Below are 16,980 nucleotides of genomic sequence, written 5' to 3'. Positions count from 1 at the left end.
ATGTGAACATTTTCAAGCTGAGACAATTAAGAGTTTTTACCTGGATACCGAAAGTAATTACCAGGTAGGGAATTGTGTTCAGAAGTGGATTCTACTCTTCACTAGTCTCTCAGGCCGTCAGTACTTTGTTCCACGTCTGTCTTCCCTGGAAACACTGGTTTGATCACTCAGCCCTTCTTTGAATTAGGGGGATAGGCATAGTTGTGCTCATCTGAAATTTGGAGTGGAACATTCCAGTTTCATGCTGTGGGAAACATGACTTAGAGGAGGAATTTCTTGAAACAGCAGAATTTTTTTTACATTACTACTCTGTTGTTTGGAAACCTGATTGAGGGTGTCACTGTTTGAAATAACATTCATTTAAATGAAGATAAATACAATACAGGTCATCATTATTCATGTTAGGTATTACAACAAAGAGCCGTTTGAAAAATTGATTAGTAGCTATTGATATCTACGTGTGGGGTATGTTTACCCTGCCGGTGTAGATGAGGAAAGAGGGCGGTCTCTCAGTGTCCCAGTCAGTGTGGGCGTAGCTAAGATCTCTGAGTTTACCCTCTCCAGATTGCCCCTGGCGAGCAGCTTGGCGTTTTGAGTCCTTTCTTGCCCTGTCTGCCCATTCTCAAGAAACAAATTGATAACTTGGTGAAGAATCCGAAAAACATGCTTTCTTTCTTCAAAATAATAGTGTGTGGTCAGACTAGTTTTCAATCTAGTAAGCCAAAGAACTGCGTGGCTGCTTTATGCACTTACGCAGACTAGTCAGGCTCCTAGAGCCTCAGTTCCCACACTGCAGTGAGAGCTGGAGTGCTTGGGCACAGTCACTGCTGGGACAAATGGGAAAACGGCTGGGGATCTGCAGAGCGTCACACGGTGTGAAGCGATAGATACTTGTTTTGAGTTCATTGAAGCCAGGCTTAGAAAACCGGTTTTCTTTTTACTCATCGTCTGGCCTCCTGCCACCTTTTAGTGTATTTATTTGTAATCAGAATCAAACAGTTTTGCAAAAAGAGTAGGGCCTCATCACAGGACAGATTTCTTCTGCTTTTTCTCCACCTTATTCTTGGCACCTGAAGTTTTACATGTTTTTCCCCCTTTATCTCAGCTGCAACAAATGAGACAGCTGAAACTCCGTGTCTTGTGACAAGGTCTTCAATACACTTGGAGAATCAGTTGTCAACCATACTGCCTGCCTAGACAAAGCATCTTTCAGTCTTGGTTCAACTTAGGTGGAACCTGTGAGCTCCTGAGTCACTAGGAGATTTTCTGTGGGAGACGGAAAGGCCAAGTTGTGAGTCACTGGGTGGTACCTGGGAGCAAATAGGTCCTGGGGTGATGGTTTTAATGTATTCTTAGCTCATGCTAAACCTCTGTTTTCCCAGAGCTTTCACTGGAGGATTTAATGACTTTGGAGCCCAGCTCATGAGAATCCCTTCAGTAAATGAATAGAGTGAGTGTGCCATCTGCTGGCGCTTATTGAGAATTGCTTAGTAAGACAATCGACAGTATCTGTTCTTGCACATCAAAGGAAAAATTCACCATCATGATCTTTTTAAAAAAATCAGGTATTAGCCCTGGCTGACGTGGCTCAGTGGATTGAGTGCTGACTTGCGAACCAAAGAGTCGCCAGTTTGATCCCAAGTCTAGGGCACATGCCTGGGTTGTGGGCCAGGTCCTCAGTAGGGGGTGCTTGAGAGGCAACCACATATTGATGTTTCTCTCCCTCTTTCTCCCTCCCTTCTCCTCTCTAAAAATAAATAACTAAAATGTTTAGAAAATTAAAATAAAAAATCATGTATTAGACTTTGATCTTAGATCACACTATAATTATATAGTCATTTTTCTCCTGTTCTCTGGCCATGATTGTTGACTGAAAACTGGTGCTTCGGGAGATGTCCCAGAGTTGAACTGTTGTCGGAGAACAAGAGCAGATAGATGCCCTTGTGTAGCTGCCATATAGTTCACGATCAGCTCATAACAAGCTCCTAGCTTCTCTCTGCCATCTCTTCTGAGTGCATAATATAATACGACTTCCTTGCCTCTTCAGATACAGTGCCTCTGAAATCTCTCATTCCGCCTGGAAATGACAGTGTCACGTGGACCCTGCCAATCTGAGTGTCTCACCCTGACAGTTTTCATTCTGGATGAATCCTGTAAACTGTTTCTTCAGGCTGTACCTTCTACTCATTTATTCAACTGAACTGCGTTGTGTCAGGCATGGAGCTAGGCCACAGGTGATCAGACACAGGGACACTGGCAGGTCAACACATGATTGATAATTGGCCCCAGCTAAAGAAAGGGTGGACCAAGGTCATTGAATAGAGAGATTAAATATGTCATTTGGACTGTTTTCCTAGGCCAGTTTGCAGAAACAGGCAGAATAATCCCAAACAGGCTAAATGAGAAATGGTATTCTGATCTTTGTAAATGGCTTGAGATGTTTGCATCTGAATGAGGAGGGTCCATCTGAACTAAGCCCCACCCTGAAGCTTGCTTCCCGCTGCCAGCTGGGAAGCCAGACACACCTATGTTTTAACTTTGTCTCTGTGAACCTCCCTCCCCATTGTTTTCTTTGTAGTTTGGGGAAGAAATGCCTATCTCTAAGTGATGTGTGAATTTACATCTCTCCAAAGTTCTCCACAACTGGAAAAAGTTTAGAATGTTCTTTGGTAAAGGAGAAGAATCGGGTTATCAACAAAGCCAACAATGAATAGGCCAGGTGCTAACTAAAAGCACTGGGAAACGTGTTTGCTGATGGGAGGAAGGTGACGAAGTCTTTTTGAACACAGTGCTCCGATCCAGTTTTCTAACAGTCAGATACTAGGTCTGTGACTTGATGTGGGAAAGAGCAAGTAATTCAGTATCATCGGCATGTGCTGCTGTTCTTATGGCCTGTTACACATCTGAAGTGTTATGATCTCATCCAGAATTGCTAGCAGATGTGAGCCCGTCTAGCACTGTTAGACACACACACACACACACACACACACAGTTTTAGAGATGAGAACCACCTTGGTGTGGTGGTTCCTGTAGGAGGGGGTATTATGAAGCACAGGTGTGGAAGTAGAGCAGTTGGAGCAGAGAAGCAAGAAAAGTCAATAAGGGTCTGTTAATGAGCTCAGTGAGCATTTTAATCTTGTGGGACCCCCTGCAAAATTGTTTAGAACTCATTTTTGAATTCTTCTTTTTCCATCTTAGAATTACTCTCTGCCCCCGTGGAGTCTGGAGAAGCTAGGGCATTTGTCCACGGACTCCTGTTGGTTGAGGGGTGCCCCCTGTGATGTCAGTCCCCCGGCCTTGCCTCCACTGCGACTCCCCTGCACATCCTGGTAGCTCCTGGAGTGGAATCACTGGCCTTGAGGAGGGAAGCTGCCAGCTTGCAGGAAACTACCCACCAAAGCTCCAAGTGAAGTCAGGGGCAGGCTCGGGGTGCAGGCAGGGCATCAACAGTGTCTCCTCCACACACACCAGGAACACGTTCATGTGTTCACATATATAAGGAAATGGTAAAGCCAAGTGAAGTCTATACTAATAATAATGAATTATTATTAATTTTATCTATATGTGAGAGTGGTGCATATATATCACCAAGTGGGAAAGGAATGTAGAATGTATACCACACTCAGCTGGGTCCTAGGCAGAGGGGATTAGGATACAGTTGGCTTATTTCTGAGCATCGCAAGTTCATTGCTGCTTCTGAAGATCACGAGAGGTGGTCTGGTCCTCACTGATACATTTCTGTATCCTGATGCAGCCATTGACACCATATTGGCGTTACTCTTGCTTTTCCCTTGCTGTTGCTTTTGTCTGTTAAGAATGAGCGCTCCTCTTGTCAATCGAAGGTCTGGCTTTTGTGCCTTGTTGTGGCTGTGGGAAACTGCTACCTGGGGCTGACCAGACTCCTCTTTATTCTTCACAGGAAGTTCTCATGGGCAGAAACCATGCACTTTCTAACTGTGCTAAGAACCTAGAAGAAGGGAAAGGGAAGGTTTCGTGGGTGTTGTGCTCGCACAGGCCCAGAGCCCTGTGCTTGCTGACTGCCAGGGAAGCACCAGACCACACGCTAAGTGATCTGGTGCGTTTTCCTGTCTCGTTCCCATGGCTGCCCGGCCAACTTGCAGGTGTTATTCTCCTACTGTATTTAAGGAAATGAGCCCAGGGTGGTTAATTATGTTGGTCATGGAAGAATTGGAAAAAGTAGGCTTTTTCCCCTTCAACTTGACTTTTGGGTTATTAGTAAATGATTTTTTTAGACATATGCTGACTTTATTTCACATGATATCCTGTAGCAAATTCCGTGATCCTGGGGTTATGGTTAATGAGGTATCGAGTTGATGGAAACAAATGATACTTTCAGTAAGCTGTTGCTTTCTAGCCCAGGGTCTGTATTAGCCACTGCGGTAGTAAAACCTTGACGGCCTTGCCGACTGAGCTTACAGGCTGTTGACTGTGATCCTGTCTTTCATCTGCCAGTTACAGTGCCAAACACTTCTTATCAGGGGCGTCCAACCTTTTGGTGTCTCTGGGCCACACTGGAAGAAGTTGTTTTGGGCCACACATTAAATACACAAACACTAGTGAAAACTGGTGAGTGAAAAAAAGGTCTGTGCACAATTTCCATGATATCTGCCACCATAGATAAGCAAAAATGTCCTTACATAATAACCCTAATTATGCAGTGATGCTTTTGATATGCTTTTAAAATCATTGAGCAGGTCCCAAGTTTGTGACTACTAATACAGAAAATGTATATATCTATGTAATAAAATATCAGTGATCTTTAAAATTTTTATATTATAAAAGTATAAGAAAAGAGGGCAACATAAAACTAGTGGGTGTTTGACGTTGTATTTGAGAAACTACTGCATACATTACCTGGTTTGAAAGCAGTAGTTGCAATTCTCAGTGAGTTCTCAAGGGGCTCATCAGATATTTTGGTTCTAATTTTACTCGTAATGTGTTTCATTCTTGAAAATAGTTGCTCACCAGTTTAGGTGCTGCCAAATAGTGATGACATAAATAAGGCATGGTTATGAAGCAAGGAATATTTGTCCCTAGGAAGAAAGGACCTATAAAAGTCCAGTAAAGAGACATGATCAAATTTCTCTTTATGTTGAAGGTCAGTTTGCAGCTCTGAGTGTTCTATTTGAAAATTGTCAGGTAACATATTAATGTTGATTGAAAATAGAGTCTCAAATATAGAAAAAGTTAACTATTTTCCTGGAAATCTTGAAATCTGTTTTCAAATTCTTGTATCAAATCGAAAAGCAAGAATGCATGTTTTTTGCTGTTCATAGGACTGTGTTTAGCCCACGTGTCGAAGTGCATGAAATTGCTTGCCTCATTTTGAGCTTACCATAGTCTCAGTTTCATTTGGATGCAGTTATGGTTTGAAACATGGTATTGATAAGCTTGTTTGCATTAAATTTGGTGGCATGTTTTTGCATGTAATGACTTTTCCAGTTATATAGTCTTTAAAACTTGTACAAATTCCCTACAAAATAAGCAGAGTACCTTGAAGATGCATGTTTCACTCACTTAAATGAGCAATTAAATCCACTAAAAATGCTAAATCTGTAAGCCAGTTTTCATTGTCAGATTCTGGCACACATTTGTTTTTTTTGACACCATAAATGACTTGATAACATGTTGCAAATCATAAAACCTTTTCAACTTTTGGCTATAACTGACCCATCTTCTGGAAAGCAAATGATGTCGCCATAGTCAGCAACAATACTTTTAAAGAATTCCTGGAACTGGTGATGATTCAGTCCCTTGTTTCTTATGAAATTCACAGTCTTGATGATTTGCATGATGTTACTCATTTTTAAAGCTTTTGTGCCTAAATTTTCTTGATAAACTGTGCAATGATACTTCATCAAATGTCAGTTTGGGGCAGCAATTGCAGCATCTTCTGTTAATTTTACAAGTACCTTCCTTTACCTGCCACCGCTGAGCACCATCCGTACCTCTACCAGACATGTTGACAATGGACAAGGAAAATCTCTTTAACATATTTTTTACTGCTTCATGTAAATCTCTTGATTTAGCTGTGTCTTCTAATGACACTAAAGAAGCCAGTTCTTCAGTGAGATCATGTTCATCATCAATGCCTCTAATAAAAATAGCAAGTTGAGCCGTATCTGTAGCATCAGTGCTATCAGCCATTGCCGAAGCATGAAATTTAAAACTAGCAGCTTTACTCTCCAAACTTCTTTCAATGGATTTTTCAATTTCTTCAATTCTCGTGGCTACAGTCTGGTGAGACATACTGATTTTAGAAATATCCTGCTTTTTTTCAGGGCAAATTGTACCTGCCATGCTTTCTATACATTGCTTAATAAACTCACCATCAGTAAATGGTTTTGACATTTTTGCTATTAAGTATGCTACCACATAATCAGCTTTTACAATGGAATCCACCTGAGGTATAAGTTTTTGAAAAAATTTTTGATCAGAAGACAGACTTTTTTCCTGTTCCACTATTTTGTCCTAATGATACAGTCCTTCCTACGCATTGAATTTGGCAGCATGTTTTTGCATGTAATGACTTTTCCAGTCATATAGTCTTTGAAAACTTGCACAAACTCCTTACAAAATAAGCAGAGTGCCTTACTGTTTGCCTCGACAAAGAGTAGTCACCTGTCCAATTTTCACTGAACAATCTTCCTTCATCTGTAATTTCATTTTTGGAGTTCTTTTTTCTTTTGAGATGTTGTAGAAGCCATGCTGGGATTAAAAAAATAACAATAGATAAGGGACTGTATGTACTTTTATTATGAAAAGTAATTGACAGGAAAATAGAAAGCAAGGTTTGGGCCCTTCCACAGCTCTCACAGCCGCCTCTCTCAGGGCAAGGACCCATTGTAAAGTGGGATGGGCAACGTACAAGGTGCTGCTGAGGTGTGGAAATACCTTTAGTAAGCAAGTAAGGACGCTTACCTGACTTCTAAATAACATTAAATGCCTAATGTTGCAGTGGTTGGTTGAAACATTATTGATAATCGCTGCCTTACTGAGTCACCACAAGCACACACAATGTCTGACGGTGTCAGTTCTACTGTCTGCCTTTGGAAGATGACACGCTGGCAGCCACACACCACCATGAAACTGAAGCCACACATGCGTACATATAGCGAGAGCATATGTACATTTATTTAATGTGACATTGTGACATGCAATCACACACACACAAAATCTCATAATGTTTTAAGTAAATGTACGATTTTGTGTTGGGCCCTGTTCATAGCTGTCCTGGGCTGCATGCGGCCTGTGGGCCATGGGTTGGACACCCCTGCTTTGCATTGTCTTCTTCCTTAGGAGGGAAACTAGGCCATGACTATATGACCCCCTGTGACAGCAGGTGTGGAAAGTGCTAGTGTAAGAATCAGGTCAAGACCCTTCGCAGGGGTGGACAGGTCACTCAGGCCGCGGGGAAGTTGTCCTGAGGGAACAAGGAAGAGCTAAATCCAGCCTGCCTTCTACCGTGGCCTCCACGGAAGCAGGCGTCCCCAGGCTGGCAGCCTGCTGGGTGCAGCGAGGGGAAGGAATGGCCATTCATTCCCCTTCCTCTCACATGGTTTGTATGCCGCTCATGGGCCAGAGGCTTTAGGGAGCTTACCTTGTTTGGGTAAATTTTTAAAACAGCTCTGGGGAATAGGTGTTATTTGGCTATTACAGTTTTATAGGTGGTGGAGAAAGGGAAGAACATATGGGAAAATTAATTAAATATCTACTATGTGCTTAGACATTTTATATCAACTCTAAAATGGCAGTTTTATGGGGTTTTTTTGTTAGTTTAGAATAGATGCGGTATTAGAAGCTCAGGGAGGTTCAATAACATGTCAGGCTTAAGTAGTAAGTAACAAACCTAGGATCCAAACCCAAACCTGTCTTATTCTGACTCTGATGCTCTTGCACACTTATTAGTGTCAAAATTAGACAAGATCAAGGAGGACTTCTTTAAGGAGGCATCTTTTGAATATGTGTGTGTGTGTGTATACATATATAGTAACCATATATAGGTTCACTATGGTTAGTATATATAATTTGGTCAATAGTCATTCCCATATGTACATTAATGAGTTTTCAGAAGATTGAAATAAAATGACATGCAGATAGCTGAGAAATTATGCCAAATAAAACTGACTCTTTGATTTATAAAACATTACTATGTTAATATTAATGATCACTCAGCAGATTATTGAATAGCTGGGAAGCTCTATCAGTGTCTCACTTCTGTATTTCCTGTGTCTGATAGTATATTTAGTTGTGAACACAGTACTAACAGCTTCTTGCCAGCCAAATCACGTCCATTCTTTTTTATAATAAATGTGCACGGCCAGCTGTGTTCTACTGCGTGTCCAAGATCGCACTAAGGCATTGACCAGTGAAAGCACAAAGTCGGTGCTTTGACCTGAGACCTCTGCTGCTTCCCCTCAGAACCACTATATATATATAGTGGTTCCATATATATAGAACCATATATATGGAACCATATATATATATATATGATTTTATATATAGAAACATTCTATATATAGAACCATATATATATATATATGATTTCTAGTCATAAGTGAGAAAAATATTAAGGTATTTTCCAAACTGAGGACATTAAACATCCCACAGATGGGTGACTTTGTTAGAAGAAGGTGGCCATGCCTGCTTCGAGGAGTGTTTCTTAGAATCTCAAGTATGCTTGGCAAAAATAGTTGCCTTTTTGAATCATAAATCTTAATATTTTTATTGGAAGGTTGCATATTGTTTATTAACAAGGAAACTGCTCCCCTAGTGGACGCCTCAGAATCACAGAAGGCCTTTTCCAGCCCGGCCCCACATAGGGTGCGCCCTTCCTCCCAGTCTGGGTCCTCCTTTACCACGATGGGGCATGGGGCGCTGCTGTGGGTGCCCCGCAAGTTGGGACCAAGGAAATAACGCTTTCTTATGCAACAATAAACATTATGGAGATAGGTCCTTTTTAGCTACATAGAAGTTTTTGTATGTACATGGTCAAAGATAGAGATAAAATTTAAAACTTTAAGACATACACATTTTACCTCTTTGAGAGATTTTTTTCTTTTCAATATAGGTAACAGTTTTTTTTTTAAAGGAATCTATACAGGTACTCATTTTACCTAAGTGCTTACTATTTACTAAGCCTCCTGCTGGATGTCAAATGACACCTAGTGCTTGTGCTCTGTTAGTGATCTGGCATCCTGCATCCCAGTGACGGAGATCAGTTATTTGAATTCAGTGGAATGTGCTAAAGGTTTACTCATTAGAATATAAGGGCATCAGGGACAGAGTTACAGCTGGCAGTTGATTGTCCAAAGATAATCGGCAAAGAACAAGGTGAGTGACAGGGAATTCATTCCTTCAACCCAAGGCCCCAATGTTAGGGTCTTCTTAGGTAGGAGCTATGAAATAAACTGAAGTCAAGGAATCAGTTACAGGAATTAAGGCCATTGTACTTTGTGGTTTAAGAGCCGAAATGACATGCCAATGTTTCCCTGAAAAGAAGAGACACCTGCCCAGAGGAATAAGCTCTTTCTCCCTCCTTTTCAGTGGTCAGTGTGCTGCTTCCTTCTGTTGGGCAACTTCACTAATAGCTGAACAGCCAGAGTCACTCGACGACGTACTGTCCTGCAGTTGCACACAGATCTTTGGATCAGTCAGAGGTGGCACTGGCTGGAGCTGATGCCTACAGCCAAAGTGTACAACCAAATTGTTCTCCTCCTCTCTTTCCCTCCCTGCCCCTGGCTGGGTTTTAGTTGCATGGCAACCCATCTGCTGTGATAGCTGATGTCAGCTCATTTGCACTTAAACTTAGCCCAGGAAAGTTCTCAAGACAGCACTTGCGTTTGTGCAATGCTGGGGAAGGCTCCAGTTTGTGTTACCAAATCATAATACTGCAGACTGATGGGCTGGGGCAGGCTAAATATAAATGCGGATGTCACATGGGATTAGCTTCCAGAACAATGTGGCCTGAGGGACTTTGTTTCTAACTTTTCGGAGCTTAGCAAATGAGCCACAGCCCTATTCTATTTGCTGCTCAAGTTCTTTCTGCACTTTGCAGGAATAGGAAGTGTCCAGAGTTACCCTAACTCCTGAATATTAGCATTTACCTAAATACTTGATATGGATTTTGTGGAAGAAGGGCCAACATTTTACCTAGGTGCATAGGCAGCAGTTGGGAGGAAAGAGTATATAGTAAGTATTCGAATGAGTGAAAAATATAACTTCTGTAAACCAGCAGGGGGCAGAAGGGAGCTTTTGCTTTTTCTCACCTGTGACTATCCAAATTTGTGACAATCTAAGGTAGAATTCAGAGACACGTTTGTAAACAAATTATCCTCAGCCTGTTACTGCATGAATCATTTTGGTTACAAAGACAGGCTCTAGTTGGTGTGCTCAGAGCCGATACGGCCCTGTCTGTGCGAAAGGACGGACAGAATATTGAGTTATTTATGCCTCAAAGGGGACAACAGTGTTGTACCCAAGTAGCAACACCACTTCTAATCGATTCAAATGTTAGTCACTAATGGCAATACAGCATTTTACAATTTTTCCTATTTACAGTTATGACACTCTAAATGCTAGAATGAAAGAATATTTGCAATAAAGATGAGTAAATTTTTTGATTATCAAATGTTTCCCTTTTAAAGTGACTGGACCTCCATGTCACTCTATAAAATAGTGAAAATGATTTTCATAACCTACTCTGGCTTCTAAAACATCAGCGTTATCCTCTCAGAGCAACGTGGGGTGGCAGCATCTGTGCCACTGTAAAGATGGGGTAGTACTGACATATGATGACGAGAAATGAATCTCTGTCTTGCTGTTTGTATGATTTTAAGTCGTGGTTGTTAACGTTTGGATTTTAAAAACACTTTTAAAAGGAACATAAATTTCCTGTGCTGATTTGTAACGAAGACTGTTTTTGCTTGGGTAGTCTGTTAGTATCTTTTTTTCCCCTGACTTTTTTCTTTTTTTTTTTTTATAGCATATTAGTGTCTTAATTTGGGTTCCTCAGGAAGCAGCCCCTGAAATGGAGTTGGGATATTTATCAGGGAGCAGCCTTAGGCTCCGCAGCTGTGGAAGGAAGGGGAGGGAAGCAGAAACGGGCAGAGGAAGAAGCTGGATCTCCCCGCAGGCCCAGGACCAGCCTTAGCTGACTCCACAGAATCTCTGGATTCAAATGGCTCTTCAGAGTGTCCCGAACGGGGTGATCCCGCACCTATCAGTTACTGGGCATGCACCCTCCGCCCCCACCCCAACCACAGGACATGAGCTTGGTTGAGGTGGCTCTTTGCAGCTGACACAAGTCATCCTTCACTGAAGAAGGATCTGGGTGCGGCATCATAACACAGGTTGTGTGAGAAGGAGCCCAAAAAATCAGGCACCCTGGATTTTCTTTTTGATAAATCGACTCATTAACATTAGATAACTTACTGATTGCTTTAAAAAGAAAATGATAGCTTGCTGTATTTCAGTCTGTATGGAAGGAAGCGGTACTAAATAAAAGACTTTTTTATGGTTTAGTGTGGTTTGAAAAATAGGATTTTAAAGGATAAAAAAGAGAACTTTTTTTAATAAATCAGCATTAAGTTCTGAAATATAGTGGTAGCATAAATACATATATGTGGCTTATGTATTTGCATTGGGGTTGTCCTCTGAATAACAAACGGCTGATTCAAGGTGATGTCAATGAATAATGGAATTGTCATTTGTGATGGTTCTTTGCAATTTGTGGGGAGAAGTTGTTAAATAAGTCACAGAGAGTGATGCTGGCAGTCTCTCGGCTAATAAAGCACAAGTAAGTATATTTTAAAAGACAGGAGGCAGGGAAGGTGCATTTGTATGTTGTTCTAGAACAGTCACTCGTGTCTGGCCTTCATTTCAGCACTTCGTGTTTAATTCCCCCGAGCCATTCATCATTCGGCCTTCGTGGCGGCTGTGTGTCCGCTGGGCGCAGCCCTGAGCCGGCTCCGTGTGTGCTGGAGACACAGTTCTCACTCAGAGAGCCCAGAATATCATCTAACAGTCACCTCTGTTACATTACCACCAGTCTCATCAGAAAAGTGTACTATTTGGGAAGATGTGCAGCTCATGATGCAGATGATTTTTCTAAAAGTTAATCTTTTTATGGAAAGCTCCAAGTTTTTTCATTGGCAATAAATATTTCCGTTGTTTTCGTGAATACAGTGCTCCTTGTGGTCCTTTGTTATGAAGATGTCTATCAAATACCTGTCTGAATACCCGTATTTTATCAATTGTTTTTTAAAGTAAAAATGGGGTTCCCTGAACAAAGCAGCTAAGTTAGGCCACAACTCAGAGTCACATGTCACACAAGTACTTTATTTATTTATTTTTTAATCCTCGCCTGAAGATACGTTCATTGATTTTTAGAGAGCGGGGGTGGGGGGAGGGAGAAAGAGACAGATAGACATCGATCAGTTGCCTCCTGTATGTGCCCTGACTGGGGATCGAACCTGCAAACTTTCGGTGCATGGGATGATGCTCCAACTATCTGAGCCTCTTGGCCAGGGCATGAATGCTTTTCTTAAGAACAGTGTTTGTGTTTCATTATGAAGAGGATATAAGCATTGGCACCACTGTCTTGACTGAGATGAAGGTGTCAGCAGCTTTGTCCTCCATTGCTTTTGTACTGTCCACTCAAGTGTCCATGCAGTGAAAAGACAGAGTGTTAGTATTCTGAAAACAATTAGGACCTCACTGCCCTCTGAAAGTGTCCCACTCTCAGTGTCTGTAGCCCATGTTGACTTCCACTGGTATAGAGAGCCTTGTTAAGCAGGGAGAGCCCTGGGGGCGGAGACTGCTTTGGCAGGAGACCAGAGAGCCTGGCTTTGTGTGATGGCCCCAGAGCTAGAGAACTAAGAAGGAAGAGTTGAAGCTTGCCAAGGTTTTTCAGCCTGAATGACTGAGTGGATGGCAAAACCATTAACCAAGGTGATGATTGGGGAAAGGGCAGCCCTGGTTTATGATTGAAAATGATACTGCTGTCACTGAGGAGGAAGAATCTATCACAATTCTCCCCTTTGGAAAAGGATGGGTTCCCTGTTCATGGGTAATGAGTAGTGGTTTTTGGAAGCTCCATACATGCTGTATCAGTGCATGAGACTCTTGCGTCTATGCTTCCTGTAATAGTACTTTTCTCTTTCTGTTTCTAGGAATGGTGCAAAAGCTGGACCAAAAACTTCCAGTGGCCAATGAGTACCTGTTGCTCTCTGGAGGAGTCCGGGAAGGCGTGGTAGACCTGGACTTAGATGAGCTTAATATCTATGCCCGGGGGACCGACTACGATATGGACTTTACCCTTCTGGTGCCAGCCCTTAAGCTGCATGACCGTAACCAGCCTGTGACACTCGACATGCGCCACTCAGCCTTGTGTCACTCTTGGCTGAGCCTCCGACTCTTTGATGAGGGGACGATCAGTAAATGGAAGGACTGCTGCACCATCGTGGATCACATCAATGGTGCCACCAACTACTTCTTCTCCCCAACCAAAGTGGCTGACTGGTTCTATGACTCCATCAGCATTGTCCTATCAGAGATACAGAAGAAACCCCAGCGAGGGATGCCCAAGGTGGAGAAGGTAGAAAAGAATGGGACCATCATCTCCATCATTCTGGGTGTGGGGAGCAGTCGCATGTTGTATGATATTGTCCCTGTGGTATCTTTCAAGGGCTGGCCTGCGGTGGCCCAGAGCTGGCTCATGGAGAACCACTTTTGGGACGGGAAGATCACTGAGGAAGAGGTCATCAGTGGGTTTTACTTGGTGCCTGCTTGCTCCTACAAGGGTAAAAAGGACAATGAGTGGCGGCTGTCCTTTGCCAGGAGCGAGGTGCAGTTGAAGAAGTGCATCTCTAGCAGCCTCATGCAAGCTTACCAGGCCTGCAAAGCCATCATTATTAAACTCCTGTCTCGGCCGAAGGCGATTAGCCCCTATCACCTCCGGAGCATGATGCTCTGGGCCTGCGACAGACTTCCTGCCAACTACTTGGCTCAAGAAGACTATGCAGCCCACTTTCTGCTGGGCCTCATCGATGACCTGCAACACTGTCTGGTCAACAAGATGTGTCCCAACTATTTCATCCCTCAGTGCAACATGCTGGAGCATCTGTCAGAGGAGACGGTCATGCTCCAGGCGCGGAAGCTGTCCTCCGTCCGCTCAGACCCCGCGGAGCACTTGCGCACCGCCATCGAGCACGTCAAGGCTGCCAACCGGCTGACGCTGGAGCTCCAGAGGCGAGGGAGCACCACCAGCATCCCCTCCCCGCAGTCGGACGGAGGGGACCCCAACCAGCCCGATGACCGTTTGGCCAAAAAACTGCAGCAGCTAGTGACTGAGAACCCGGGGAAGTCCATCTCTGTCTTTATTAACCCTGATGATGTCACGAGGCCCCATTTCAGAATTGATGATAAATTTTTCTGAGCATTTTGCTGCCTTTCCCCCCCACCTCTGGTTCTAAAACTCTCATCACGTGTTGTGTGGTTTGTGAGCTGTCTTTCCGTTTTTTACATATCCAGCCTAGATTGGATCTGTTAAGAACACATTGTAAGTCTCCTGTTTCTGCAGGATGGTGCAGGCTCTGAAACAGTATATTACTATTTCATATTCTGCCTCTGGTTTTGTTTACTTTTTATAGTTACTGTCACATAGTTAGTTTTTGTTTTTTAAGGAGAACTTGAGCCATAGGTGAAGATGCCCAAGAATTCCCTTGCTTTTTGCTATTTCAAACTTTGTGCAAATTTGTTAATGGGAATGGGGAAACACACCTCTTTCTGACACACAAGGATTCTGTTATTCTTTTTGTTTTGTTTGTCTTTATTTTTTTAATCAGCCTTCATCACTACAGATATTTGAGAATCACCTGAACATGGGAACTACCTGGTATATTAGCTGGATCAAATTCTTTTGACCAGTGGCCAGAGTCGTTTCCCCTTTTCCAACAAGCAATGTAGACTTTGAAAGTGAAAATGCCACAAATTCTGTTTTGGAGCAACTTCATTGAATGTAATTGTCCTCAAATCAGAACTTTGGAGGTTTGGAAGGGTGTGTTTGATAACTTTCCAAACAGAGTTAAGGTTTCCAAATGGTAGTTTTAGTGTGTGTAATTATTTGAAGCCTTATTTAATCCTTGTTAAAGAACATACCATTATAATTGTTATTTGCACTAATGAAATCTTTGCCATTGTCAGAGTCCCAGTGTGTGTGTGTTTCAATATAATTTGATGTCTGTTGAAATGTGATCTTTTAGTTTTTTCCATTTAGCCCATTTCTCTCAAGCACTGGAATGATTCTTTACGTTTGTTTAGCTCTCCTTTAACCCTGGGCTCCCATTTTGCCCTCTTTCATATTCCTGGTTCCTATCTTACTGAGAGAAGTTTTTAAAGCTTTATACCTGCTGGGTGACTTTATCTGAAACTGGGAAAACTATATACTTGATAGAATAGGTGTCTTTGTATGCATTTCTTTTGGGGTGATAGAGGTAAGCTTTTTTCTAAAGTCTCTTTGCTAAACTCTCTACTGAGAGTTTTGAGGAAAACTGGCAGGAGGAGTTTGTAATCCCCAGGCAGAAGACACCATGCCTGTCCAAAAGCAGGCTTTGCTACAGAGCAGGAGCCAGGACACGTCTGTGGGCAGCAGCCTCGGTGCAGAGCCATCCCGTCTTCATGAATGGAATGTCCTGCCAGTTTTAGGTGCCATGGGCATTGATTCCCTTTTGGTGTGGACTCTGCCAGCTGTGGTGTTTGCGAGGTCAGGGGCCTGCTGATCTCCCAAAGAATGACCGGAATGTCTACTGTTGAAAAGGTCAAGCAACATTTTAGTTTTGATCTTGAATGTCCAGACTTAGAGGTTCGCTTGAAATCGGGCATATGCGGTCTTGGGTTTTTGCATGGGAATTAATGTAATGTTTATAAATGAAAATGAAATCATTCAACCATCTTAAGTCAAACACAAACATGATCATAATAAAAGAAACGTACTGACCTTGGAATGTTGTTGTTGTTAGTTTTTAATCTGGAAACTATTTTCTTATTAGTAATCCCAGTAGTAATTTTCAGTAAAGTTGGGGCTTACTATTGTCTTTGAAGCCAGTTGTTCATGGAGTGAACACCCAATATCCTTTCTTCCCTTCCCCTAATTTTTTAACTAGTATCTGCCCATCCTCCACATAATCCATGTCCTTCTTGGGGAATGACTTTATCCCCAGCTCCATACTGCACCCTGACTGGTATAGGCTGATGGATATCGCCGTTTCCTCGGCCACAGCCATAATTTAGGGTTTGGGCATGGCCTGTACGCTGCTCCAGTCAGGGACGTGCTCCGGATTCCAGCTGGGGATGCTGGGCATACCATGCACCCTGGACATGGACGAGGAAGCACTTGGCTTCTGTCCCTGTGACAGACATCACACAGTCACAACTAGAGCCAGCCTGAGGATGAAACTGGCGTTGAGTGACACTGGAGAGCTGGGGGTGGGGGGTGGGTAACATGATTCACCGGGCTCTGCCTTCCCCATCCCAAGTCTGAGACCTCTCCTCCTACTGGACTTTCTACTTAAATGAGTCAACACTTAGTTCTTGTAGCAATTCAAACATGGTTCAATTCATCAAAACGTTTAAACTGGTAGACCAAACTATTTCAGTGTATTTAATCTGTTTAAGTTGGTATGTGTCTCTTTTCTTCCTGAGGATAGATATCAAGGGTATCCATATAGTTTATCAAGAGCCGGTATATGCTGATTTAATTAATTCCAAAGACTAGCGTAGCCTCTATAACTCACAAATATGTACCTGGTGAAGTCTTAGCATTTATTATACTTTGGTCATTTTACTAAACTTCCTAGGTTAAAAGAAATCATTACAAACCCCTGAAGCAGCAAACATATTCAAAGGCATTGGTTTCCTTTAAAGTCAAGTTTAAACGGCTGTACCTGTGCTTTGAACTGG

General features: G+C 42.6%; 1 protein-coding gene across 3 annotated transcripts in view; it reads left to right on the top strand.

Moving 5' to 3' along the window:
* The window catches only part of MB21D2 (Mab-21 domain containing 2), a 104,599-nt gene extending 88,574 nt beyond the window's left edge, over positions 1 to 16,025 (top strand). For all 3 annotated transcript variants that reach the window (XM_045852009.1, XM_045852011.1, XM_045852010.1), the window contains exon 2: positions 13,194 to 16,025. In XM_045852009.1, the coding sequence (XP_045707965.1) occupies positions 13,194 to 14,458 (1,265 nt within the window). In that variant the 3' untranslated portion in view covers positions 14,459 to 16,025. The remainder of the gene's footprint in view (positions 1 to 13,193) is intronic.
* Positions 16,026 to 16,980: the final 955 nt, after the last annotated feature.

The sequence above is a fragment of the Phyllostomus hastatus genome, unplaced genomic scaffold (genome assembly GCF_019186645.2).
Source record: "Phyllostomus hastatus isolate PE091 unplaced genomic scaffold, TTU_PhHast_1.1 phas_contig_86, whole genome shotgun sequence".
Classification (NCBI taxonomy): domain Eukaryota; kingdom Metazoa; phylum Chordata; class Mammalia; order Chiroptera; family Phyllostomidae; genus Phyllostomus; species Phyllostomus hastatus.
This window is presented reverse-complemented; position numbering and strand designations above follow the sequence as displayed.